Source organism: Eschrichtius robustus, chromosome 16, assembly GCF_028021215.1.
Source record: "Eschrichtius robustus isolate mEscRob2 chromosome 16, mEscRob2.pri, whole genome shotgun sequence".
NCBI classification, from domain to species: domain Eukaryota; kingdom Metazoa; phylum Chordata; class Mammalia; order Artiodactyla; family Eschrichtiidae; genus Eschrichtius; species Eschrichtius robustus.
Genome location: NC_090839.1, coordinates 14963527 through 14990935, shown reverse-complemented (window position 1 = coordinate 14990935; position 27409 = coordinate 14963527). Strand labels below are relative to the sequence as shown.

Sequence of the window (27409 nt, the reverse complement as noted above, 5' to 3'; positions counted from 1 at the left end):
AAAATGCTCAGATTCTTTGATGATCTAGAAGGGTGATGTTCTCTACCTCCCCCATACCCAAACCTCATGTTTCAGTCTCTTTATCTGTAAATTGGGAAGAATGACACTGAATTATTGGTAAAAATACCTGATCTGGAGATCTCCAGCCTATCCAAGGAGTTCTCCAGTCACCCACTCCTCAAGCCAGGACTCAGAACCTCACGGCCCACTACCTCAGCCCAAGGTGAGCCCTGGAAATCTCCATGGCAACAAACTGGTTATGAACGGGGCTGTAGTTGCCATGGTGATGGGCTGCTCTCTCTCTCTCTCTCTCTCTCTCTCTCTCTCTCTCTCTCTCTCTCTCATCCCCCTCATCTCCCCTCCCCTCTTCTCAATGAACCAGAGCGATCTGCGGGCACCAGCTCTCCAGGTGGGGTGGGGATGGGGGTGGGTACAGTGAGAAAGGGGTCCTGATTGAGAAAGAGGGAAGCCGGGCTGAATCTGTAGAGGAATGGGGGGCTGTTGGGGTGCCATTTCCATGGTGACAGGGCTGCAGCCTGTTAATTAAGCCCCCGGTTACCACGGAGACGATGGTGGTTGACGTGTCTGCTGCGAGCCCTGTGTGTATGGGGTGTGCTCTGTGCCGGACTCGTCAATTCACAGCAAGGGTCTGGGGTCTGGAGGACGGGGCCTGCAGGTGGGGGAGAGAAGAGTGAAGAAAGGAGTTCAGGGCCTTGGCTCCATGAGGCCAGAGCTGGGGGTGGGTGGGTTAGGCCGTGGGGCTAATGATATAGAGACAAAGATGGATGGGGATTAAGCCATAAGGAGGAACACTGTGCCTGCCTTTCATGGAAAGAGGACCCAGTCAGGTGGCTCCAGTTTCTTCCAGACAGCTCCTTGTCCTGATTCAGTGGCTGGGGCCCTGGGCTGCAGGTCAGGAAGCCAGATTCTAGTCCCCAATCTGCCACAAGTTCACCTCATGGAGAAAATTTGTACCTTTCCATTTCTAGACTCCAATTTCCCCATAAATGAGGACTGACTAAAAAAATAACTTACAAAGTTCCTTCCAGTTCCCAAATCCTGATATTTAAGAGGCAGCTTCCCTGACCTTTTTTCTCTCTGAGAAGCATAAGGTGGGAGGGGAGAGGAATTTTAGAGACTCAGAGTTTAGAAATAAGACCCTGCCCAGCTCTGCATCTCGTGATGCTTTAATGAGAAGATTCTTCTGGCCCTAGATCTTCCAAGGGCTCTGGGTGGGGAAGCGGTGCTGAGCTGGCAGCCATGTTCCTGGGGCTCAGAGCTGAGGGTCATCTTACTGACCAAGGCCAGGCTGGCAGTGCAGGAGGTGCCTGCAATGTGTTTTCTGAAAGCCTCACTGCAGAGGGTTGGCCTGAGGCCAGAATAGGGATCAGTCTTCTTGAGAGGTGGGGGGGGGGTGTGTGTGTGAATCAAAGGACCGGGGTCTCCCCTTGTGGCTGTCTCTTCACTTGGTCTTGTCTCCTCATGAAGAGCTCCCTGGCTTTAGTCTGAGATAAATTGAGAGAGCACTGAGAGTTTTCAGGGTGGGAAGAAGGCCCATAGATTATGCAGCCTAACCCTTTCATTTTACAGATGGAGATACTCAGGCCCTGAGAGGAACTCAGTTTTGCCCAAGGAAACACAGAGTCTGAGGGCAGAGGACAGACAGCACCACTATCTCCTGAATCCCAGATGCCTCGTGAGATAGGAGGTCTGGTGAGGGTGGACAGATGGGACACCCAGGGGAAGAGGATCACCCCTGCCTTCACCTATACTCCCTTGGGATCTAGCTTTTCTCCATGGGCGGGCTCAGTCCCTGAGCAGCCAGGGCTCTGGACCACAAATGAAGAGAAATACCCCCAGGGGAACATCCCAGACCCGGGATTGCTGAAAAACCTCAGTATTTACTTCACAGCACTTCTCAAACAAACATACTACACATTTTACTATATTACCTGTCTCTACAGAGTAGTAGAAAACGATAATGGTGGCGATGGCGGTGGTGGTGGTGGTGTGTGGAGTGGAGTGCTTAGAAATTCTTGCACACTGGCCTACCCACCTGCAACCCTTTAAACCCCTGTCACCAGTCCAAACTCACTACACTTTTGTGTGTGTGTGGTTTTCTCTCTGGGAAAGCCAAGAGGACCAATTCTCACACCTGGTCTGAATACCTAGCTCTCCACCCTAAAGAGTCCTTCTGGCATCCATAAAACACAGTGGCAGGGACATCTTACTGGTGGATCCCTCAGAGGGCCCCTTCAGTCAGCTGCTGAAGACTCTGGTTGACCCAATCTGAAGCCACTGACAAATATGCGACCACGGAATCTGAGCAGCGGGCCCTGTCCATGGTCCTGAAAACTCCCATCCTAGAACTGGGCCTCTGGTCGTGTGGATAGTTTTGTTTTGTTTTGCTTTGTGTTTTAAGGATCCTTGAAGGTCTCTGGGCCCACCTCCAATTGCAAGCTGAGAGGCCACTCCAGCTGCACGTCTGAAGTCTGAGCGCAAGAAAAGGGAGAGAGCTCATCTCCGACCCAGTCCCTGTTCCTTTCTTAGTAGCCAAGGATCAGAGGCCACTGAGCAGTTTGGATATGACTGCATTCTTGTCCCTTCTATTGGAGGCAGGACCCATTTAAAAAGAGGTTATGTTGAGGAAAAGAGTCCAAAACGGGAATAAAGGAAACTGGATTCTAGACCAAGTTCTGCCATTCACTGGCATAGCATCCACAGGCAGTCATCTGCCCCCCCCCCACCCTTTGGGCCTTAGCTTTTTCACCTGTAAAATGAAAGCAGTGCATTAGCTAAGGTGATTGACACGACCCTCTCCAGCCCTGGAACTCTCCTGGAATTTAGAGGGCTAGTGTTGGAGGCTTGGGTGAGTCTGAAAATCATTTCCCCTTGATCTGCTCTCCTCCTTGGATGTTTAGGTTTTTCCAGGGACTCAAAGGGTCCAAACCTCTGTTGCCGCTTCCTGAGATCTCTCCACCCCTGGCTCAAGCCTGGATTCTAGGGGTGCTGAGGGGTCCCAGGACAATCAAGCCTCTAGGGGACTGGTGTCAGGGGAGGGGGAGGGACACAGAAAGCATGTCAGTTCTGGAATCCTCAGAAAGCAATCCTGGATTAGGGGATTAGACACTCCCACCCCGGGAGAAAATCTGGTCCCAAACCGACAGGCGGCCTCATTCTCCCCTCCCCCACTCTGTTCCCGGCCAGCCTCCGACCCGCCTGCCCTCCCCAAAGGCTGCACCATCCCCAGTGGGGAGGCAGCGCTCCCTGAAACCTCACTGCTGCCTTCTCTCTTCCTCACCACCTCTCCTTCCCAGGGTCATTCCACAGTCAGAGGGTCCTTGTCTTTGGACTCCAGTGATTTGCCTTGGAGGTGAGATGCTAAGACTTCTATCCGTCTAAGCACAGTAAAGTGTTCACGGCAACTCCTCAGACTCACGCCTCCCATTTTAAGACAGGATGAGCCAGACAGTTCAGCCCATGACCCTGAACCCCATGGGGGCAGCACAGTGCTTCAGTTAAAGGCTCTGGCCTCCACGCATCCCTAGCTCCAACCTCTTGAACAGTGATTATGGGAGAGGGTCTGGTTCTCCACCGTTCTTCGGGGCTGGCCTTCCCACCACCGTTCTTCGGGGCTGGCCTTCCCAGCTTTGCAGACAGGCTCTCCAGGGGCCCATATTCCATGGCGCCCTACCCCTGCCGCCTCAGCCCCCCTCATCTTCCCTCTAGGGGGAGGGTGACCCTCGGCCAGGCAGCCGCTGCGGGGCCGCCTCCCCGCGGCCGCGACCTAGTTCCCTGCCGTTATTTTTAGGGCGCGGGATGGCACCTGCCCACGTGCCGGCCCCGCCTGCGCCGGAGAGTGGGGGGCGGGCGGAGCTACGTCTGCTCAAGGGAGGCGAGGTCCCCATCCCCCGCAGCACCCTCTCCATCCCACCCGCGCAAGCCCCCAGTTTTCGTGCGAGGGGGCCTCCAAGAGCGCACTGCCCGCCCCTCGTCCCCTCTTCTTTCTCCCTCCCGCGCTCCCCCCCCCCCCCCGCAAAACCCCGCCAGTGGCTCATGCCTCCTGCATACGGGATGAGGTGAGCAGCGCCGCCGCTGAGAGGGGGCGCGCGCGGGTGTGAGCGTGTGTCCGTGTGCGAGTGTGTGTGCGCCGGGCGGGCGGGCACTGCAGCTTCTTCCTCCGTGGAGCGGAGAGCGAGAGAGAGCTAGAGCGAGCGAGAGAGCGGCGAAGGCAGGCAGAGGGGCGCGGGTGAGGCGGCGCAGCCATCCCCGGGCCCGGCGCCGCGCCGCCACCATGCTAAACAACCTGACGGACTGCGAGGACGGCGATGGGGGAGCCAACCCTGGTAAGCAGCGGTCCGGGGGCGGCGAGGAGAGGAAGCGGCTCTGGGGTTAGAGGCAGAGCGGGGGCCGCCTCCTTCAGAGGAGAGGCGGGGATTGACCGGGGCGGTGGGCGCCCAAGGCGGCCTGGAGCCCAGCTCCATTGGAATGCGCCAGGCACTGTATGAGGTGCTGGAATGCGCCGCGCCCGGGGACAGGGCTGGGGGCCAAGGGGCTGCCATTGCCCGCGGCCCGGGGGCAGACGTGGGTTAGCTAAGCGGGGGAGGCGGTGGGAAGGGGTTGGAGGAGCTAGAACGGGCTGACGTGTAGCTCGACGGGAGGGAGGAGGGCTCCTTTTCCCGAGGAGGGACCCTGGCGTCCTGGCGCAGAGCGCGGGGGTTGCGGGGGGCGCAGTCTGCGGCAGTCCCTCGCTCTGAGACTTCCAGCTGAAAGATGGGGGGAAGGTGCCTATGGGGGGACTGGAGCCATATGACAGCCCCCGTCCGGCTGCGGTGTCTCCTTAAGGGGTCACTTGATGCGGTCCGGGCCTCCTCCCCCAAAGCTGCCCGGGGTCCGACCTCAGACCGAAGCGTACCCCCTCCGGGGATTTTCAGCTCTACTTTGCGGAATCTCCTTCTCCCTCTCGCGTTCCCGTGGGTTCGGGACGGGTAGCAAGATCACCCTCCTTTCTTCCCCCTTTCCCCTTCCTCTGGGTACCCTGGCATAGCAGTGTGGTTTCAAGGGCGGGGCAGGGGGGAGTCTTTCCAGTCAGCTCTGCTAGCTTCCCCAGTGAGGCCTCGGGAATGGGGTCCCAGCGGCCGAATTCCTGGCGCCGTGGCGCGGACACTGCGGACGCGCTGCGGCGGGTGCGGAGACTCGCTAGGAGCAGAGGGGCTTGGAGCGAGTCCGTTCGCGGCTCCCGCTCTCCTCCGCGCTTTCCCTGCTCCGAGGTCTGCGAGGCCAGCCACCCCCTCGGGCTCTCGGGCCCCCCACCGCCCCCCCCCCCACGCGGTCTCAGCCACCCAGCACGGCTGTCAGCTGCCCCCAGCCCCCACCCTCCAGCGGCGCTGCGTCCCTTGCGCACTAGCGCGCCTCCCGCTCTGGCTGTCTGCGCTCAGCGCCTCAAACGCTCCCCTGGGCATTGCTTGACCCTGTGGGCCGAGACTCCTGCAGACCTCCCCCAGGGATGGCCCAAGGCTGAAAGAGCAGGGTCTTCCAGGGACCGGCAGCCTGGCCTTGAAGTCCTCCGGATCCTGGGTTCAAGTCAGAGCCAAGGGGCCGCTTGGGAAGTCTGTGGACACCAGGGTCCCCGATCCTTTGTCTGACACCCCTTCTTCCTCCCTGAGGCTGAGTACGGGTAGGAACTACTAGCTGCCTAACTCATCCATCTCCACAGTGACCCTGAGGTTACCTCAATCCGCAGCCGCCCTCCTCCACAGCAGGCTTAGGCTGCGGGAGGGAGGGGGTTTGGCGAAGTCGAGTCCTCAGCAGAGCCCGGCATCCCGTCGCGGTTCCTAGGGAACGAAGGGGGGCCATTTCCACCTGGGATCCCCTTCAGATGTCACCACTCTGAGGAGGGGGCCTCTGCTCCCGCAGACACGGGGTATGGGTCCAATCCCCCAGTCCCTGCTTTCTCTACCCTGAGGGCGCCATGGGATTTCCATGGGGTCTCACGTGGCCTAGAAAAGTGGCCTCTGTGTGTGGAGCAGGAGTCTAGGAACTCCCTTCAGTTCTACCCCCTCCCCATAAGTTTTCCAGACTCTGCGTGTAGCAGGCTCATGGGGAGACTTTCTCCCTAGATATCAGTGTCCAGGATCTGGAACTAGAGTGGCCAGGACCTGGGTCTGGCATTTTGGGTCCCAGAGAGAGAAAGAAGGCCTCCCAGTGGTGCCTGGAGACGATGATAGGGGGCTCTAAGGACCTACTGGGCTTGAGGGAAGACCACCAGACCGAGAACCACTGGCATCTCTGAACTTAGGTTCTTGGAAATGTAGGAGGGGACCTGGGTCCTGACCTCGGGGAGGTGGGAATGACCAGAGTAAGAAGGCTCCTGTGGACTAAAGAACACAAGGATATTGTCTCTGGCCCCCAGGTCTCCTTTCCTCTTGGGGTCTGACGCCTTCCCCTACTCCCCCGATCTGGCTTGGGGAATCCCCCAGGCCTGGCCCCAGGCCCCCAGGGGAGGCTCCTTAGCCCGCGCCGCTAGCCTGTTTCCTCCCCGGGAGCTCTGGCCGCCGCCGCTGAATTGAAAGCCGATTCGGGCTGAGAGCTCCCAGGGGGCGGGGGCGGGGGCCGAGAGGGCTCAGCCTCAGTCTGGCCCTGCTTCTCGCGCGCGCGCCGCACGGCGCTCTCCCATCATCCTGACTCCTGGCTCTGGGGAATCAGGGCGAGTTCCCCCTTCGTAGTCCTGCTCCTCTGAGAACTCATGAAGCTCACCCCTCCCCTTCAACCGGTGTTCCAGGGAGGGGACAAAATCAGCCCTGGCAGACGAGACCGGGGGCCTGGCGTCCCACCCAGGCGGCGGGTGGAAAGGCGGGACCCAGGACAAGCCTACGAACCGCCCCCTCCCCTGCCCTCATCTCGGGGCTGGGATCCGGCCGGGAGTCTGGCTCCGCGCTGCGCGTCGCGTTACATAAGCCGCTGCGGGCGCGTGGCCGGCTCTGCTCCGCGCGGCGCTCTCTGCCCGCGCCGTCGCCATGGAGACCGGCGCGGGGCTGCTTAGATGCCGGGTCTCGGGCCGGGACGCCCCCCATTCCCACCCTGCACGCGCCCCGCGCCCCCACGAAGAAGGAGAGGAGGGGGTGTGAAAGGAATGGGGGGCTCTTGTGTCTGGCTGTCCTGCCCCTAAGAGCGGACGCTGTGGAGAGAGGGACCCAGTCCCACAGGAGACAGGGCCCCTAAATCTTGCTGCCGGGGAAGGCGTGTGGGATAGGGAGCCCAGGCTGGACGCGGTACCACGTCTATTAGTAATCGTAATTGTAACAGTAACGGCAGTAGCTACACTTAGGTGCCAGGCACGCCCAACAGGCATTATTTTACTTAACCCCCACAACAGCCCTATGAGTTAAACACCATCATTATCCCTTTGCAAAGTAGGAAACTGAGGCTTAGTTTAAGTGACTTGCCCAACGTGTCGACACAGCCACCAAAGTTGGGACTGGAACCTAAATCTCCTTGGCTCCAGCCTGTTTTCTTAACCATTAAGAAATTTCTTCTCACCTCATCCCCCTTCAACCCCTCTAGTTACCGCCGTAGTGTGATAGGAACACGAGGCATCTTGCCAGCATTTTAAAAGGAGGAGGGACCCACCTCGCTTTTATTTCTCCTTTTCTCTGGCCCCAAACAGCTCTTCTGAGACGCTGGGGGTCAGGAAGGGAGCCTGGGGGAATTCACCTCCACAGACTTTTTCCTGAGCACCTATTACATGCCAGGCTCCCACTGGGAGGACCGGTCTGCGAGCCCCAGGAACCCCCATATGTGAGAAGAGTGAGCTGGGGGAGGCCCCTGTTGGGAGCAGTGCTTGGCTTGACGAGTGAAGTGGAGGTGGCGACAGGAGACGGTGGTGGTGGGTTTCCCTTGAGGATACGAGGCATCAGTTCCACAATTCTGAGTCGGGATGAGGATGAGATGGGCTATAGCAGGTCATGCTCTGGGGATGGACCCTGGCTGAGAGACGAAGGAAGGTTTCCAGGAGGAGAGGATGGGGAGGATTTGGGGAGATGGGGAGAGAGAGAGAGAGAGATCAGGAGATGAGGGGACAGGAAATTCAGAATATGTAGGGCCTCAACTTCACTTCTGTTTTGGTCATTGGAGAGTTTCTCCGGAGTCCAAAGAGATGTCTACTGCTGGGATTCAGCCCTGAAACTGAGAAAGTGTGTTGGCTGGAGCCAAGGGAGTGTGTCTGTGGAGGGCCCCTTATATCTCTTTGAAAGGACCCTCTCCTTAATGCCCTAGAGACTTTCTTCTTGGGTGATCTCCTCCAGGCACACGGTTTCACACACTTCCTACACCCCTTTTCATGGGCTACCCCCATGTCTTCCTCCTGTCCGGCCTCTCTCCTGGGCCCCAGACTGATCCGTACATCCAAGTGATTCTGGACATATTCACTTGAGTGTCCTATAGCGCCTCACCAGCAATCAAATTCAGCAACTTCCCCACCCCCAATCTCCTTCTTTCCCCTGTTTATTAAATAGCACCATATCCACCCATTTACCCATGCGAGAAACCCAGGCATTATCCTAGATTCCTCCTTCCCACATCCTCAAATATGTGGCATAGAAATGTGTGCCAATAATTCCGGAGTCTATTCATTGTTCCACACTGCTTCTGGTCTGGGTATCATTGGCCCTTGCCCAGATTTCTGAAAGTCCCTAACTAGCATTCTGTATTCTTCATCTAAAGGCCAGAGCAATTGCTCTAAAACACAAATCTGTTCATGGTATTTTTTTGCCTGAAACTCTTCAATGATTTCCCACTGTCCTCTGGATGAAGTCCAAAATCCTTAACATGGCCGGCTAGTCGTTTAAGGACCCGGCCCACAGTTACCTTCCTAGCCTCATTTTTTTTACATGCTACTCCCCATCCTTGCCCCCCACCCCACCATGCCCCTTCCTTAGACTCCTGCCAGATCAAGCTTCTTCCAGCTCCTCTAACCCACTCCTCTCACTCTCACCTCTGGGCCATCGAACATGCTGTTCTGCTGTTCTATCTGCCTGGAACACCCTCCCGCCTCCCTCCCAGTCTAGCTCTTACTCATCCTTCAGTTCTCAGCTGACACGTCACTTCCTCTGGGAAGCCTTCCGTGACCTCCCAGGCTGGGCTGAATGCTTCTCCTGTGTTACCCCAGCTCTTCTTTCATATTCTACCGCGGACCTGATCACTCTGGGTTGGAAATTCCTGGCTGCTGGTTTATCTCCCCTGCCTTTGGGTTCCCCAAGGGCTAGGATGGTGTCTTATTCTGTGTTTTACTCCCCCACGCCCATGCCCACACTGGCACACAGGAGACATCCAGTAAATACTCGTTGCCTGAAGATGAATGAGGGACATAGGAGATGCCCAAGGGGGTCACTCTTCCAAGAGGTGGAGTATCCTTAGGGCCCCAGCTGCAGTGTTCTCTGCCTTCCCCCCTAGGAAAGAGCGTGCTCCCACCCCCAAACACCAGGATGGGCTAGTTATGGTCAAGGAGGGGACGCTGGAGAGTCTAGGGTGCCCTGATGAATGAAGTAGGACCCCCAAGAGCAAGGGAGCACTTCCACGTTCATTAAACACCCCGTACGAGCCAGGGAGCGCGCTAGGCTCTTCGTATGCGCTGTCAACTCAAATTCTGCAAGGGAGGCAGTATTAGCTCCAGTTTCCCAATGTGCAGAGAGTTAAAGTGGCCTCTCAGCTGGACGTCCAGGTATGTGGGCGACAACCAGCTGGTGCCAGGCCCCTGACTCCTCTGCCTTCTCAGGTGATGGCAACCCCAAGGAGAGCAGCCCCTTCATCAACAGCACCGACACAGAGAAGGGGAAGGAGTATGATGGCAAGAACATGGCCCTGTTTGAGGTGGGTTGCTAGGGGAGTTGGGCCTCCAGCCACAGTTCACCTCCCCCTTCGTCAGCCACTCCCTCCCTCCTTCCCTGGGGAGCAGTCCCCTCCTCTCCATCTCTCCCTCAGGTCCACCTGCTTCCTGGAACCTCCCTGCCATTTCTTCTCCTCCCCTTTTCCCCTGCTACCCCCCTTCTTACCCTAACCCCCTCTCTCCCTGTTCTCCTTGCCTGTTCCCCCTCCTTGCTCATCTCATCCCAGCCTCAACGGTTTGCCCTCCTGGTCCCCATCTCTCTCGGCCTCCTACCATCTAGCTCACCCCCCACCCCCAGGCCCTAGCCTCCCAACACTGACAACCTCCCTCCCCAGGAGGAGATGGACACCAGCCCCATGGTGTCCTCCCTGCTTAGTGGCCTGGCCAACTACACCAACCTGCCCCAGGGAAGTAGGGAGCATGAAGAGGCAGAAAACAATGAGGGTGGAAAAAAGAAGCCGGTGCAGGTGAGGGTCTTGGGGAAGAAGGGCTGAGGGAGGAAGGAGGGTGGGAGGGGAGAGAGGGTGGGGGAGGAAAAATGGATTCAGATGAAGGGATGGATGATGGAGACAGAGGGGGGATGGGAGGCGGACGCTGAGGGAGGGGAAGGGATGGGAGGTGAGGGATAGAGATGGAGGGGAGAGGGAGGGGTGGCTTGAAGGATAGGTGATGGAGGCCTGAAGGGAGGAGGGAAGTGAGATGAGAATCAGAGGGAAGAGGGATGAAGGGATGGGGATGGAGAGAAGAGGAAAGTGGGGGATGGAGGGACCGGGGTAGGAGGAGTGGGCCTGGGGTGTTGGTAGTGATTGGGGGGGGCTGCAGAAACTGACGCTGGCCTCCCTGGCAGGCCCCCCGCATGGGTACCTTCATGGGCGTGTACCTACCGTGCCTGCAGAACATCTTTGGTGTCATCCTCTTCTTGCGACTCACTTGGGTGGTGGGCATTGCAGGCATCATGGAGTCCTTCTGCATGGTCTTCATCTGCTGCTCCTGTGTGAGTGACACCCTCCCCTCTCCTGATCCCTGACAGCTGGGGCTGAGCAGGGACCTGGGGGTGGGAGGGGGAGGGGGGGGAAGCATGAGACCTGATCTTTTTATAGGAACCACTGCGTGTAATCTTTGAGAGTAAATTAGGTCTGACTGGTCCTTCCAGCATCTCACAGGCTAGTGCCTGATGGCCATTAACAGGTTTCACCTGGCTGTGTGTGTGTGTGCTTGTGTGTAATTACACAGGTACCGCAGACTCATTGATGAAAAAGATAGGTGTACACTAATAAATAAAATTCACCTACAGTCTCACAGTAGTTAACATTTTGGTAGGTCTTGACTCACAAAAAATGGGATTACGGGTCCCAAACAGCTTTGTAACTGAATTATTCCCATCCTCTCTAAAAAATCACATGTTCACTAAACACCTACTTCTCATGACATTTACGTTTCCTCACACGTGACCCTTGAGCCCCCTCTGCGTGTGAGTAGCCAGTGTTGAAGCTAGTACACCTGCCTATTTAATAAATGAAGAAACTGAGGCTTAGAGAACTGAAGTGACTTGTCTCCGGTCAGAGAGCTGGTCAGAAGCCAAGCTGGGGTTTCCAGAGCTCTCTGATGCTATAGCTTGCGTCTCTTTCATGTGCTCGGTGAAGAAGGGGTTTTCTGGAAAAGAAGGACTTGGCAGGAGTAGGAGTTGGAACAGGACCGAGGACAAGCTCGGTGGAAGAGGACTTGTGGGTCTGGCGGGTGTTTATGGGCTAGAAGGTTTGGCCCCCACCCTACTCGCCACTCTGACGATCTCTCTCCTCACAGACGATGCTCACGGCCATTTCCATGAGTGCAATTGCAACCAATGGTGTTGTGCCTGGTATGTGAGTGGGGCTTCTTGGAGGGGAAGGCGCCTGGATGGTTGGGAGGGAGGCCTGAGTAGTTGGAAGGAGGGACAGTGTCCTGGGCTTTGGGTGCCATCAGGACCCCAGAGAGGCAATACTGCAGATTCGGGCGCTGGGTTACGGTGTTTTCGTGGGACAGATGGGGGCAGCCGTGTGAAGGGGAGGGGACGGAGGTGTTGATGGTGTTGAATGGGGTCAATGCAAGATCTCCTCCCTTTGCCTGAGACTCTCCTCTCCATCATCCTATTTTCTGAGCCATGACCTCCTTAGAGGGGTAATTAGCAACATGGGAATTAGTGCTATAAAAGCCACTCAGAGTGTCTGGCTGGGTCTCCCTTCAGTCCTAGGGCTACAGCTTGTAAGGCTTGGGAGGCCCAGAGCAACACCCTTCCCACCACTGTCTCTGATCCTCCCTCATCCCCTACGGCAGCCCAGTGCCCCTCGAACCTCTTGCTGATACTGGGTTCTTTCTGCAGCTGGCGGCTCCTACTACATGATTTCCAGGTCTCTGGGTCCAGAGTTTGGGGGCGCTGTGGGCCTCTGCTTCTACCTGGGCACTACGTTTGCTGGGGCCATGTACATCCTGGGCACCATCGAAATCCTGCTGGTGAGAGGGGCCGAGGAGGAGGTGTGGGCCCCAGGCTGTCAGTCAGTTAACTGATGCTCCCTGGACGCCTCCTGTAGGCCGGGTCACTAAGTAAGGCCAAGGGAAAATCAGACATGGTTCTGTCTTGAAAGAGTTCACAATCTAGTTGGGGAGACAGGATACACTAATTATGTAACATGAACAGCTGTCGTTTATCAGGCACCCACTGTGCTCTCAGCAGAGTTCCAAGTGCTTTACAGTCATTAGCTTGAATCCTCATGAGGTTTAAGTATTATTATGCCCATTTTACAAATGATAAGCTCAGAGAGGTGAAATGACTTGCTCAAGGTCACTCAGCTACCAAGTGGCAGAGGTGGGCTGGGAAGAGTAAAATCATGAAATAAGAAATAATAAGTCATGTCACACAAGGATTGCCTACTGTGTGCCAGGGACAGTGCTAAGCGCTCTGTGAACGTTAGTGGTAGAGGGCTGATGGCTAGCGGATTGCAGAGGAGAAGAAGAGGGAGCTGAGAAAGAGATCTGTTAGAAGCAGTGACTGATGAGAAGTCAGGTCCCTGGGCAGTGTTCGAAGTGGATGGCTGCTGACTTTGGTCTCAGTTCTTCCTGCCCCTGCAGGAGGAGGTGAGGTGGGAGCTGAAGAGGGTTCCTTGGTATATAGAAAGTGGGGCTGACCTTTATTTCCCAAACCCCTACTCTACCCAGGCCCCGTGGCCTTCAATGTATCATTTTATTTTATCCTCACGACCCTTGCATTAGTTAGAAGATGTCCCCATTTTCTGGATGAGGAAAGCAAGGCTCAGAGAGTTTAAGGGATGTATGGAAGGGATATGAACCTGTATCTTTCTGACCCTGAAGCCCATGATTGTCCACCCAACCACTCGGCTTCAGAGAACTAGAACTAACAGATGTTGCAGCTTCTGGTTTTGGGATGGAATGGAGGAGTCCAGGGGCAGGAGGATAGATGGGGAATAAAGGACCCAAAAAGCCAAATTATGAGAGAATAATAATAGACCTCTATGGCTTTTACAAAATCAAAAAACTATTATAAAAGCAATTCTACCCATTGCATAAAATTGGAAAAAAATCAAAGAATGTAAAAAAGGAAATAACAATCTCCTAAAGCAAATCATCATTATCATTTTGGTGTATCCTTCTAGTTTTTGTTTTTCTTTGTGATATTGTATTCTGTCTTTAGAAAATATAACTCTATATATTTCTCTAATAATGCAAAACTCTCTTTGCAAATATCACAAGTGAAAATAACTTTTGTAAGAATATAAATATATTAATATTTAGTATAGAAATTATGGAAAATACAGATGTGCAAAAAGAATAAAGATTATTCACATTTTTACCATTCAGGGGAAACGACTGTTAACATTTTGATGTATCTACACACAGACAGACATATATACACCTATGTGTGTATATAGTCACATGTAAGTACACATATATATTTACAAAAATGAGATAAGACACATTCTTTTTAAAAGTTGATTGTTTTAACCTAATATAACATGGATAGCTTTTTGAGTCAGTTCATATAGATCTATGTTGTCCTTTTTAACAGCTACATAGTCTATTCGGAAATATCATGATTTATTTACCCAGTCCTCTAGGGATGAATGTCTAATTTATATCTGCCTTCCTTATTGAAATAATAAAAACAATAAATAATCATTAAGAACTATACTTGATAACAAAATAATAGAACTTAATAATTGCTCCCAACATCTTTGCAATACAATCTTTTAATGACTGTATAATAGTCCTTGCAGGATAGACCATGCTTTCCTTAACTATTCCCCTATCATTGGATGTCATTTCCAGTCTTGTACTACTGTAAATATGCTGTGATGAGTATCTTTTCTCCAAAGGCCTGCCTGCACCTCAGGTTATTTCCTTGGGGTGATTCTTAGTTGGTTCTCACTGGGTTACTTACCTGACCTCCTCACCCCTTTCCCACAGGCTTACCTCTTCCCAGCTATGGCCATTTTTAAGGCAGAAGATGCCAGCGGGGAGGCAGCCGCCCTGCTGAACAATATGCGTGTGTATGGCACCTGTGTGCTCACCTGCATGGCCACCGTGGTATTCGTGGGCGTCAAGTATGTCAACAAGTTTGCCCTTGTCTTCCTGGGTTGTGTCATCCTCTCCATCCTGGCCATCTATGCCGGGGTCATCAAATCTGCCTTTGACCCACCCAACTTCCCGTAAGTGCTGCTGCCCTGAGCCTCAGGCATCCTCCTCCTCCTCCCCGGACTGGTTTCAGGGGCTTCACACTAGTCTCTGCCAACCCCCCTGCCCCCATCTCTCAGAATCAGAGTGGTTGTAGATTTACAATAAACTCCCTTGGGAGGGAACACCTCTCCTGGTTTAAGGGAAATCTCTTTAGGATGGGATAACATTTTTTGGAGGTGTGCACAGTTTTCCTTGTGAGGGTCAATGGCATGCTGGTGAGGTGGACTTAGGAAGAGCCAAGTGGAACAATTTCTAAAGGGAAGACCGGTCTGTGTTAGGGAACCTTTCTAGGGTGGAGACAACCTTCTGGAATGGGACAACCTCTTAGTATTAAACACCTTCTCTATCATGGGAAAGGACATAGAAGAGAGGGTCTAGGGGCTCAGATCCCTGTTGGTTCTGCCTCTCTCCCTAGGGCACATTCCCCTACATCCCACTGCCCAGAAGAACGGCACACGGAGACTGCTGTCCACGATGCTGAAACAGCATTGCCCGGAAGCAGTGGTTCTCTGCCGTGGCTGCGTATTAGAATCACTTGGGGGGAGGGAATTCCCTGGCGGTCCAGGGATTAGGACTCGGCGCTTTCACTGCCAGGGCCTGGGGGAAAGAAAAGAATCACTTGTGGGGAGCTTTGAAAAAACACAGATCCTGGGCTCCATCCCAATTAAATCAGAATCTCTGGATATGGGGCCCTGGCATCTATGTTTTTCGTGCTCCCATGGCGGTTCTACTGTGAAACCAGGGCAAAGTTACGTCCCTCACCACCTTCCTCCCTTGTTTCTCTCCCTAGGATCTGCCTCCTGGGGAACCGCACACTGTCTCGCCATGGCTTTGATGTCTGTGCCAAGCTGGCTTGGGAAGGAAATGAGACAGTGACCACACGGCTCTGGGGCCTTTTCTGCTCCTCCCGATTCCTCAACGCCACCTGTGATGAGTACTTCACCCGAAACAATGTCACGGAGATCCAGGGCATTCCTGGCGCTGCCAGTGGCCTCATCAAAGGTCTGAGGGAGGGAAGAGGTCTGGTGTCCAGGGAATGCTGCAGGGATTGTGGCTTAAACAGGATTAAGGGACTCCTTGGGATTCAGTTAAATTCGATCAGTTTTAATTGAGCACCCACTCTGGGCCATGTTCCAACCTTGGGATCACGGAGAGGTAGAGACGAAAGGGAGCCTTCGCGTACCTTACCTCCTAGTGGGAAAGAAAGTCATCAGCTTAACAAGTATTCACTAAGTACCTGCTAACTGCCTAGCACTGCATTGAGAACTAGGAACGCAACATAAATAAGTGACAGTTCTTGGCCTCAAGGAGTCTAATAGCAGAGACAGATGTAATAGCAAATAAATTAGGACATGTGTAGGTGTGCATTCAATGAACAGAGACCTCCCAAGGGAGGGAGTGGTCATGTGTATAAGGTGGTGAGACAAGGCTTCCTGGACTCATCTGAGAAGGGTTTTGAAGGACAAGTAAGAGATTTTCAGTTATACAAAGGGAATAAGGGAATTACAGGCAGAAGAACAGCTTGCCTAAAAGCATGCAGACACAGAAGAGCATATTGTGTCCTTCCAACCACAGGTAATTTGGTATGACTGGGGCATAAAGTACAAAGGAAGGAGGGGCAATCAAGAAATGATGTTGGAGAGGCTGGCGTGAGCCTGACTGTGGTCAGCCCTGGAAGCCACGTTGAAGAGTTTGGACAGTGTTCTGAGGGCAATGAACAGCCACCAAAGGGTTCTGAGTAAGGGATGGACGGGGTCAGCTTGTTGTTTGTGAAGGTTCACTCTGGCTGCTAACGTGGATGGGCTAAAAGCAGAGAGGGAACCGAGTCAGGGAGTCTAGGAGGAGGCTGATGCTGAGTCCAGGTGAGAGATGGTGGTTTTCTTACCTGGAGTGATGGAGTGACAGCGGTGGGAATGGCACAGTGGCTCTCCGCCAGGGCTGTTTTGCCCCCCAGGAGACATGTGGCAACGTCTGGAGACATTTTGGGTTATCACAACGGAAGGGTTATTACTGGCATCTGGTGGCTGAGGCCAATAATGTTGCTACACACCCTACAATGCTACGGGACAGCCCTCCACACAAGAATTGCCTGTTCTCATCACAATTATCACTAAATTTGACATTTAGTGCAGAAGTGGAGGAACCCTGGAAAGGAAAGAAGGGGCGTATTTGAGAAATATTTAGGAGGAATAAGGGACAGGAGTTGGAGATGGTTTTGAAATGGAGATGGGGAAAGGGAGCAGTTGAGGGCAATGTCAAGCTGTCTGAGTTGATGGTAGAGCCATTTACCAAAATAAGGGATATAGGAAAGGAGCCATTTGGAGTGAGTGGGTGGTGAGATCAGTTTGGGACACAAACTGAATCAGCCTGAGTTGTGTGTGTCTATGTCCCCCAGTAGATTGGACCACTTGAGGGCAAGCACTAGATCTGATTCATGTGCAAAGCCCCTGCACATGACCTGGCCCAAAGCAGGAGCTTAGGAAATGTTGGTGGAAATAAGGCCCAGGGGGAGTGAGAGGTGGTTGACCTTGACCCTTCTTTCTGCCCACCCCACCTCCTGGCCCCAGAGCTCTGGCACCCTGACGTCTGGTCTTCTCCTTGAGCATGCTCTCTCTCCCACAGAGAACCTCTGGAGCTCCTACCTGACCAAGGGGGTGATTGTGGAAAGGCGTGGGATGCCCTCGGTGGGCCTGGCAGATGGTACCCCTGTCGACATGGACCATCCCTATGTCTTCAGCGATATGACCTCCTACTTCACCCTGCTGGTTGGCATCTACTTCCCCTCAGTCACAGGTGAAAGGGAGCTCAGAAAGGGAGGACTCTGGCTGGGAGTGGATGGGTAGGGAGAGAGTCAGTCATGACGTGGGGAGTTTCTGAGTCCAACAGCCCCATTACATAGGCAGGAGCCAACGATTCAGTTCCCACTGGACACACAGGTGAGGGAATTAAGGCCCGGAGAAGCCAAGTAACACGCCCAAGTTCTCATAGGAGTCAGTGGACCAGGACTAGGTCCCCGGCTTCCTGACTCTGAGGCTGATGTCCTTTCTTCTCAGTCTGTCTGGTCTCCTGTGGCTCCTGTCCTAGCTGCTCCTCTGTTCACAGGGATCATGGCTGGTTCTAACCGCTCTGGGGACCTGCGGGATGCCCAGAAGTCAATTCCCACTGGCACCATCCTGGCCATCGCCACCACCTCCGCTGTCTGTATCCTTCACTGCTGGGCTGGGACCACCGTGGGTGGGGAGGGCTAGACGGAGGGCTTCTGAAGCCTCACCTGGCTGGCTCAGGAGGGGTGGGGAGGAAGGGGAGCGCCGCCCTGGGGATTCTCCTTCATCCTCTGCTGCAGACATCAGCTCCGTTGTTCTGTTTGGGGCCTGCATCGAGGGGGTCGTCCTTCGGGACAAGTAAGTAAGGGGATCAGGGAGGATACTGTTCTGGGGGCGGGGGTGGGGGGTGGGCGTGGAGGGCCGGGTTCTGGGAAACAAGCCTGGCGGGGGAGTTGACACCTGGGCAAGGGGCCTTGTGGGAGGGAGGCCACAGGGCTTGCTTGTCAACTCAACTCTCTTATAATTCACCTTTCTCTTGTCACTCCAACTCAAGAAGCATGAGTGGTGTCTGATTTCCTTTAAGATAATGATACTTTCCTTTCCTTTTTCTTTAAAATCTACTAATTCATTTACTATTTCCTGGATGTCTATGTGTTCCTTACTGTCCAGGGTTCTGGGGGCAGGGATAAATAACAAAGGTAAATAACTAATGATTTGTGTTCTGAAGGAGCTCTTTGGAGCTGCTCACCATACTTGTCAACAGACTTGAAGTGCAGAGCAGTAGGGGTGGCGATAGAGCAAAGCCTGGGGGTTATGCAGGCTGCGATCCAGTCCCAGAGGGTCGGGGAAGAGGAGACGCTGAGGAAGTGCCTTATACACGCTTTCTCACCTCTCCTTCCCACTTTACATGCTGAGTGGTATAGAGACTACCTAGGAAAGTAGGAGGGGGAAGGGCGCTCCAGGCAGCGGGAACAGCATGGACAAAGGTAGAGGAGACCAAGAGCCGTGTGTGTGTGCGCGCGCGCAGGCAGGGCTACCAGTAGCTGTAAGCATTCAGAGCTTCTGGAGCACACACCTCTGGAGGGTGTGTGCATACACAGCCAGCGGGCTGAAACAGGAGGTCCCGTCCCAGAAGTCAGTTTTCCGAGGCGCCATTCTGGCTTCCAGGAAGTGGGGACATGAGGCTGGAGACCTAGGCTAGGGCCAGTCCTGGAGGCCTGGGTTTTGGCACCAGGAAACTGGAGCTTTATTTTATAAAAAATGGGGGAAACCCTGAAGGATTTTAAGTAGGGAGGTGACCTGGCCAAATGGGCAGTTTGCATATATTACACCTATTAGCTTTTAGGGCAACTTAACCTCCATTTATCTCATTTCATTTCATCGTAGACCTCCCACAAGATTGCAAGGGATTCGGCAGGTCATTCAGGATAATCTTTCATCTGCTTCTTGAAGTCCTTCAGCAACGGCCCATTTGAGTGCACCTTTGCTTGCACGCTGCAGGGACAGGGCTCTCCCTACCTACTGAGGCCGCATCTTCCATTTGAAGACAGTGTCATTGTTAGAAAATGCTTTTCTTGATCCTCACACCACGTACCATCACTACATGATGAGGCCAGAACCCCCATTTTTCAGATGGAGACATTGAGGTTCTAATAGTTTGAGATATCTGCCCAGGATGACATAGTATTACACAATTGACCTCGTACTAGAATCACTACTGGGGGGAGGGGTGAGAAAAGGGTATTAGTACCACGTATCAGGCACCATGCCAAGTATTTTACGTATTGTATCTCCCTATTCCTCCCACCAATTGTATGAGATAGGTTTATAATGATCCTCACTTTACAGCTGAAGAAACTGAGGCACAGAGAGGTTGAATGTCTTGCCCAAGGTCACACAGACAGAAAGTGCCCAGGTCATCAGGGGCTTTGTCTGTCCCTTCTCCCCTGCACAGCCTAGCCTCATAGTGGACACACAGCTGGTCCCGCAGTCTGTGTGGGAGCCCTTGGAAATCCAGGTGGCGGTGCTCACGCAGCATCTCTTGTCCCTTTGCTGCTTCATTCCAGGTTTGGCGAAGCTGTGAATGGCAACCTGGTGGTGGGCACCCTGGCCTGGCCGTCCCCCTGGGTTATTGTCATCGGATCCTTCTTCTCCACCTGCGGGGCTGGGCTGCAGAGCCTCACGGGGGCCCCACGCCTGCTGCAGGCCATCTCCCGCGATGGCATAGTGCCCTTCCTGCAGGTCAGCGGCAGGGGCAGGGTGTGGGGACAACAGTCCACCCCCTACACCAGCCAGCCAGGCCCCTGCCCAGGGCGGCTACGCAGGGAGCAGGGGCCATGGCAAACCTTGACCTGCCTCCTGGGCCCTGCTGCTCTGTGCTGCCACTAAGAAGAACGGGTGTGCCTTTGGGCCCAACATCAGGGCCATCTCTTTGGGCAGGGTTGTCTGCTCTTAGGGGAAAAATGAATGGTCCTCCTTTGGCCTCGTGATTGGGCGGGGACTCAGGGAGGCAGCCAAAGGGCAAGTAAGAGAAGGGTTCTCTCTGTGGTACTTAAAAAGAAAAAGATTTATGGTGAACTCAGTCATGGCTGCTTGCTGGCCCCCTGTAGCTCCTCTTCCATCTGTCCCTTCCTTTTCCCCTTCAGGGATCATTTGAACTGCACTGCACTGGGGTACCAATGTCAGAGTGGGCAAGATACAGCAAAAACCTGGTATCCCCCTGGGTGCATTTAAAGGATGAGAAATACAGCATCCTCTCCCTGCCTCTGCCGTACTGGTCTCCAAGACTGGAAGAGAGAGACAAGAAGTGCTTAAGGTCTCAGGCCCCTGTGATGGTTGCTCTGTCCTCAGGTTTTCGGCCACGGCAAAGCCAACGGAGAGCCAACGTGGGCCTTGCTCCTCACCGCCTGCATCTGCGAGATTGGCATCCTCATTGCATCCCTGGACGAGGTCGCCCCCATCCTCTCTATGTGCGTGCTGGCCTCTTGCCCTCCCCATCAGCTCTGGGGGTCTCTCTACCTGGATCCTTCAGCTGTAACCCTGGACAGCCCACCCAAACACTTTATCGACCCCACTGTCGTAGAAACCTGTCCTTTGTTATACAGAGATTCATCCCCACATGCATCAGGCATGTGTAAGGGGATTTGGCCTTTGAACCTCTTCCTAAGCCCCAGAACATGACTCGGCCTTCTCCCCAGTTTCTTTCTCCCTTTCCTTTCTCTCCCTGTGCTTCTGTCTCTGTCTCCCCTTGCATCTCTGTCTCTCCTGGGACCTTTCTGTGTTCTAGGTTCTTTCTGATGTGCTACATGTTTGTGAACCTGGCCTGTGCGGTACAGACACTGCTGAGGACGCCCAACTGGCGGCCACGCTTTCGCTATTACCACTGGTGGGTGCCCGTTCCCCCTCCCTGCCCCAGAGGACCGGCCTCTCATCTCCCCCTCACCCCAGCCCGTCCCCTCCAGGTCTAAGGATCCCAAACTCCACTTTTCACAACTAGCATGAGAAAAGTCCTGGAGAAGGTCTCCTTATAATCACAAGTAATAACATAACACTGTATAAACAGTCTCAGCTAGAATCCCTCTCCTGTCCATGGTGTGCAACACCTTCCGGTCTTGACAAGGAAACCTCAGTTTCCTCAGCTGTGAAATGGGACAATAACTGCACCTACCTCATAGGCCCTTGTAAGCATTACACTGCTTGGTGCACGGAAGATGCTCCTTATTGGGGCTGGACTTCTGATCATTTTCCTTGATGGCTCTTTATCTTCACAACAGGCCTGTGGGGCAGACAGGGCAGGAGTGATCATGCTCGTTCTACCAAAAGGAAACGGAGGCTCCAATAGCGAAAGGTGGCCTAAGGCCACCCAGCAAGACTATGGCACACCTGGCCCAGAACCCAGGCTGCCTGCCTCCCATCTCAGTGCTACTGCTGTGCTAGTCACCTCTTCCCTGGGGTCACATTCCTCCTGGGAGATCTTGCCTCCAACTTTCCCCAGAGACTCCTGCCTTAGAACCTCCCTGGCAGGGCGGTGTGGCAGGGCGGTCTGGCAGGGTCTAAGGCACTGGGACAGGGCAGTGTGGTGACTTAGGAGTTGGGTGGGGCAAGGGGAGGTACCCTGTCTGTGGCTGCTCATTCATCCAGAAGGCCCCATGTCCCCGTGGTGCTCATGGAGATGATGGTGTGATTTCCCCTAGACCTGGCTGTAGCCTCCCAGGTCTTGCCCATGCCCCGCCCCATCTAACTCTTGCTGTCTGAGCCCGGGCACCAGTGACAGCCCCACCAGGGCTCAGAGGCCGGCTCTCCCTCCCCCTGTCCAGGACACTCTCGTTCCTGGGCATGAGCCTCTGCCTGGCCCTCATGTTCATCTGCTCCTGGTATTATGCCTTGGTGGCCATGCTCATTGCGGGGCTCATCTACAAGTATATCGAGTACCGTGGGTAAGCGCGGGGAAGTGGGGAGGGCTGGGTGAGACTCAGGGATGGGAGGAGGGGAGGAGGGGAGAGAGAGGGGTGATGAGTGCTCGGTGGTGGGGCGGTAGGGGGGATGAGGCAGGAAGTGGGAGAAGATGGCACTAGAGTGGTGGGCAAAGGGTGATGGGGTGGGATGGGGAGATACGGAACAGGAGCAGAGGGAGGGGCTGAAGCTTTGAGAAATGGAGGTGGCAGGAGCGACCTCCTTTCTGAGCCTGAGACAGACGGCTCTGCGCTGGGGTGGCCACTTCAGGGTGGACGGCTCTCCCTGACACTCCTTGGCTTTCTGCCTCTTGCGATCCCCCTTCCCGGCCCCAGGGCGGAGAAGGAGTGGGGCGATGGGATCCGAGGCCTGTCTCTCAGTGCTGCTCGCTACGCCCTGTTACGCCTAGAGGAAGGGCCCCCGCACACCAAGAACTGGAGGTCAGTGGTGGAGGCACAAGCGTGAGGGCTCAGCGGGGGGAGAGGCAGGGAGCAGGACCTAACCCACCCCGCTTGCTTCGTTTTGCTGTTGCTGAGTGTTCAGCCTTGTCTGAACCCTTCCCACCTACAACACCGAGGCTGACCTGAGTTCCAGACATTTGTTCTCCAAAACCCCACCCGCCATGCCGGTCTCCTGACCATCTATCCATCCATCCATTCATTCCATCATGCGTTAGAAAAAATATATGAACGCGTGATCTACGCCCTGCCCCCTTCCTGTCTCTGGGGATGTAGTGAGCTCCCAGTTCCGTGGACAAGGCATGCGCACAGACAGGTAAACGTAGTATCATGTAGCATTTGCTCTGGGAGAGGTGAATCATCCACTTTGAGAGTTATAGGGCCTCTTAGAAATCTCTAGATTAATAACGATCTCCATTTTATTCACGTGACAGTCAGGGCCTAGAGAAGGTCTCAGGGGTCATGGAAGGCAGAACTGGACCCAGAATCTTGACCTCCTGCCTCTCAGCCCAGAGTGCTTTCTAACTGATTGCTCTGCAAGGCCAATCCCTCCTTCTTCTCCCTCAGGTTCATTTTGCTAAGACTAAGGCCTGGAACTCTGAACTATGCCTAGGACATCGTTGGCTTGTCCTTGCTGATGTCTACTAAACTGGGCTTCCAGAGACTGGGGCTTTGCATAATTTGTCTGTGAATCCTCAAATGCTTAGCACAGGGTCTAGCCCAGAGTAGGTGTTTAGAGAATGCTATTCAATTGATGGGTGGCCGGCTGGCTGCAGTGGCTAAATGAATAAGGAAATGAACAGATAAACCAATGGGTAGATGGCTGAATGTGTATATGTATGGGAGGGTGGTTGGGTGAATAGGTGAATGTGTGAATGGATGGTGGTAGACGGATGTGTAGGTAAATTAACATGGATATGAGTGGATAACTGAAGGATAAAATGGGTGGGGGGGGGGGTGGATGGATACACATGGGTGAGTGAGGTAGATGGAGAGATGGATGGGTGGGTAGATGGATAGATGTGTGGGAGATGGTTGGATGGGTTGATACTCAAGGAAATGGATGGATGGACGCGTAGGTGGATGGGTGGGTGGTGGGTGTACAGGTGGATAGGAATATGGAGGTCGGGTGGTTAGTGAACTCACCAGTGTACGGTGTATGGGTGTATGAGTTTATGGTGGTTGGGCAGGTGGTGGATGGATCATGTGACCTTTCCCCCTCTTCAGGCCACAGCTGCTGGTGCTGGTGCGTGTGGACCAAGACCAGAACGTGGTGCATCCACAGCTGCTCTCGCTGACCTCCCAGCTCAAGGCAGGGAAGGGCCTGACCATTGTGGGCTCTGTCCTTGAGGGCACTTTTCTGGACAACCATCCCCAGGCCCAGCGGGCGGAGGAGGTAAGCAGAGGCCCTGGCGGGGAGGGCGGAAGGATGCAGCACTCAGGAAGACAGTCCTTGCTCCTTTCCACTTTCCCTCCTACCACCTTTGCCATCAGCTGGGGCTCAGGCTTTTCTGTCTTCTTCCTTAGAAGAGGGGTCCAAGGGCTCAGCAAGTGAGTTCCTTAGAATCCAACTCGCAGAGCCAAAGACGATTGGAGCCGGAAATGCCCATTTTATGGATAAGGAAACTGAGGCTTAGAGAAGTCAGGTCATTTGTTTAAGGACAGAAAACGGAGACTCACATTAGAACTGCTAGACCCCTACTCCACCTGCCGAAGCATAAATCTTTTAAAGCGTTTTCACATAGGCGGATTCTTTTGGTCCCCACACCAAGTGGAGTCGGCAGGGTGAATATCCCTGTTTGGCCCAGGGAGAAACAGAGGCCCAGAGAGGGAAAGCAGCTTGCTGGAAGTCACAAAGGTGGCTGGAAGCATAGTCAGGATTTGAACCCGGGTCCCTGACTCTGGGTCACCTGCTCTTGTTCCCATCCCCTGGTCCATGTCCACAGAGCAGTGTACACAGCCAGTGTGGGCTGGGGCAGCTGGGCTCTGCATTAAGCGTCATTAACAGGTGTCTGGTGGGTGACAGAGGAAGTGGGTTCTGTCTGCGATTCAGGTCTCTCTCCCCTCGGGGCCATGGCTAGAAGTGGAGAGAGGAAAGGGGGCCTGAGGGAGGTGAGATGAGACAGGGAGGGGCACCCCTAATGGCTTGCGACAGTTGCTGTTTCTGCCTCACTGGGCCGTTCACGCTGATCTGTCCGGGCCCAGGGCTGGAGGCCTCCACTGGTCCGTTTAATTTAACATGCAGGGGCTGCAAATGTGCTGTGTACCAGGCACCGGGCTAGGCCCCGGGGGACGTGGAGAGGTAGATGACCAAATCTCAGCCCTCAAGGTGGACACGGGCTGGTGGGGAAGACAGAACATACACAGAAGGCTCTCAAACCCGTCTGAGGTTAGAGTGAATAACTGCAGAGCAACAGAATGTGTTGAGTGTTTAGGATCTCTCAGGCTGTATATACTAAGCTCTACTCACATCACCGTTATGTCACCCACCCTCTTCCTGGACGAGGTAGCTGTCACGATGCCCATTTGACTGATGAGAAATCTGAGGCTCATAGAGGGAGGTGATTTGCCCAACGTTGCTCTGCAGTTATTAACTCTAACGTAGCACCTGTCAACCTCAGGTGGGCTTGAGAGCCTTCTGTGTATGTTCTATCTTCCCCACCAGCCTGTGACCAGCTTGAGGGCTGGGGTTTGGTCTTGTGCCTCTCCATCTCCCCTGGGGCCTGGCCCGGTGCACAGTGCATTCTCAGCCACTGCATGCTGAATTAAACAGGTGGGGGCAGAGGTAGAAATAGGAGCCCTTTCTTTTTTTTTTCTCTTGCTTTTTTATTTTTGGCTGCGTTGGGTCTTCGTTGCTATGCGCGGGCTTTCTCTGGTTGCGGCCAGCAGGGGCTACTCTTCGTTGCGGTGTGTGGGCTTCTCACTGTGGTGACTTCTCTTGTTGCGGAGCACGGGCTCTAGGCGCGTGGGCTTCAGTAGTTGTGGCATGCGGGCTCAGTAGTTATGGCTCACAGGCTCTAGAGTGCAAGCTCAGTAGTTGTGGCGCACGGGCTTAGTTGCTCCGCAGCATGTGGGATCTTCCTGGACCAGGGCTCGAACCCGTGTCCCCTGCATTGGCAGGGGTATTCTTAACCACTGCACCACCAGGGAAGCCCAGGAGCCCTTTCTGTTTGACATCAGAGGCTTGGTTAAGAGTGTGAAGGGGGGCTTCCCTGGTGGCACAGTGGTTAAGAATCCGCCTGCCAATGCAGGGGATACGGGTTCGAGCCCTGGTCTGGGAAGATCCCACATGCCGCGGAGCAACTCAGCCCACGTGTTGCACAACTACTGCAGCCCGTGCGCCTAGAGCCCGTGCTCCACAACAAGAGAAGTCACCACAATGAGAAGCCCGCACACCACGATGAAGAATAGCCCCCGCTCGCCGCAACCAGAGAAAAGCCTGCATGCAGCAACGAAGACCCAAAGCAGCCAAAAATAAATAAAATAAAATAAAATAAAATAAATTTATAAAAAAAAAAAAAAAAGAGCGTGAAGGATGGAGTCAGACCCCTGGACTCGAACCTCTACAGTAACATCCATTATCTGTATGGCCTGAAGCAAGTCTTAATTTCTCTGAGCCTCAATTTCCTTACTTATAAAGTGAGGGTAATAACACTTCCCTCATCGTGCAGATTGAATGTGTGTTTTAAATGCTTACCGTCATGCTAACTTTTACAAACTGTTAAAACCAAATTGTCTGGCTATGCAGAGGGGCCCAGTTTCATTGTGGTTTGGGTGGACAGGTGGTGTCTGAGGAAGGTGATGGTTGAGTTGGGCCAGGCAGGGTGTCATGGACAACAGGGTCGGCCGGGGAGGGGCTCTGGGTGGTGGGTGAGAGCTTGCAGGGGGACTGTGTGAGCAACGGCAGGGCCGTGGGAAGCGTGGGGTCCCAACATGCAGAGCTCTGACTGAGCAGCGAGGAACGGGGGCCATAGGTGATGGGGCGCCAGAGGCCGACATGATCAGAGCTGAGCTTCAGGAATGGGGGGGGCTGATGCGGGGGAGAGATGGGGGCTAGGGAGGCTGCAAGAGGCTGGGCAGGACTAGGGAGGCCTGAGGCTGGTCCTTTTCTGAGCCCTCCCCTCCCCGCAGTCCATCCGGCGCCTGATGGAGGCAGAGAAGGTGAAGGGCTTCTGCCAGGTAGTGATCTCCTCCAACCTGCGAGATGGCGTGTCCCATCTGATTCAGTCCGGGGGCCTCGGGGGGCTGCAGCACAACACCGTGCTCGTTGGCTGGCCCCGAAACTGGCGGCAGAAGGAAGATCATCAGACGTGGAGGAACTTCATTGGTAAAGCTGTGTGGGCTCGGGGTGGTAGAGGGCTGGGTGGGGGTGGTTTTCCTTCTTTGGGCCTGGGGACCATTTCCCAGGTGTAACAGGTATGGAGTCGGCATATGCAGGTGATGGCGTTCAAAGCCTCCCATGTGCCAGGCACTGTGCGGGGAGCCCGGGGACTCAGGTGTGGAGGAGACAGTCTTGGCTCCGGCAGGGTTCACAATCCTGGGAGGAAGACAGTGCAGGAAGTGGGAAGAGCTACAGCTTTGAAGTCGTTGAGACCCGGGTCTACATCTCCCCTCTGGCCCTTCCTTGCTGTGTGACTGTTCACAAGTGCCTCACCCTCTCTGAGCATCAGATGCCTTGGTAGTAGTGGGTACTAAGTAATACAATAACTAGCACTTACAGACTGTGTTCTGTGTGCCAGACAAGTGGAGGCTTTCTCTCATTCTCTCAGCAGGCCTGTGAGGGCTAGGCATTGCTGTCTCCATTTTATTGGTGTGAAACTGAGGCACGGAGAGATTAAGGTCAC

At 54.4% G+C, this 27409-nt stretch overlaps 1 protein-coding gene across 1 annotated transcript in view; it reads left to right on the top strand.

The window, feature by feature from the left end:
* Positions 1-27409, top strand: part of SLC12A5 (solute carrier family 12 member 5) — a 35277-nt gene that overhangs the window by 3337 nt on the left and 4531 nt on the right. Inside the window, exons 2-18 of the mRNA XM_068565221.1 lie at positions 9773-9867; positions 10219-10350; positions 10731-10877; positions 11687-11741; positions 12243-12373; positions 14342-14583; positions 15402-15613; positions 17234-17404; positions 17714-17812; positions 17955-18012; positions 19722-19896; positions 20506-20624; positions 20942-21040; positions 21972-22091; positions 22443-22547; positions 23793-23961; positions 26697-26892. Of these exons, the coding sequence (XP_068421322.1) occupies positions 9773-9867; positions 10219-10350; positions 10731-10877; positions 11687-11741; positions 12243-12373; positions 14342-14583; positions 15402-15613; positions 17234-17404; positions 17714-17812; positions 17955-18012; positions 19722-19896; positions 20506-20624; positions 20942-21040; positions 21972-22091; positions 22443-22547; positions 23793-23961; positions 26697-26892 (2325 nt within the window). The remainder of the gene's footprint in view (positions 1-9772; positions 9868-10218; positions 10351-10730; positions 10878-11686; positions 11742-12242; positions 12374-14341; positions 14584-15401; positions 15614-17233; positions 17405-17713; positions 17813-17954; positions 18013-19721; positions 19897-20505; positions 20625-20941; positions 21041-21971; positions 22092-22442; positions 22548-23792; positions 23962-26696; positions 26893-27409) is intronic.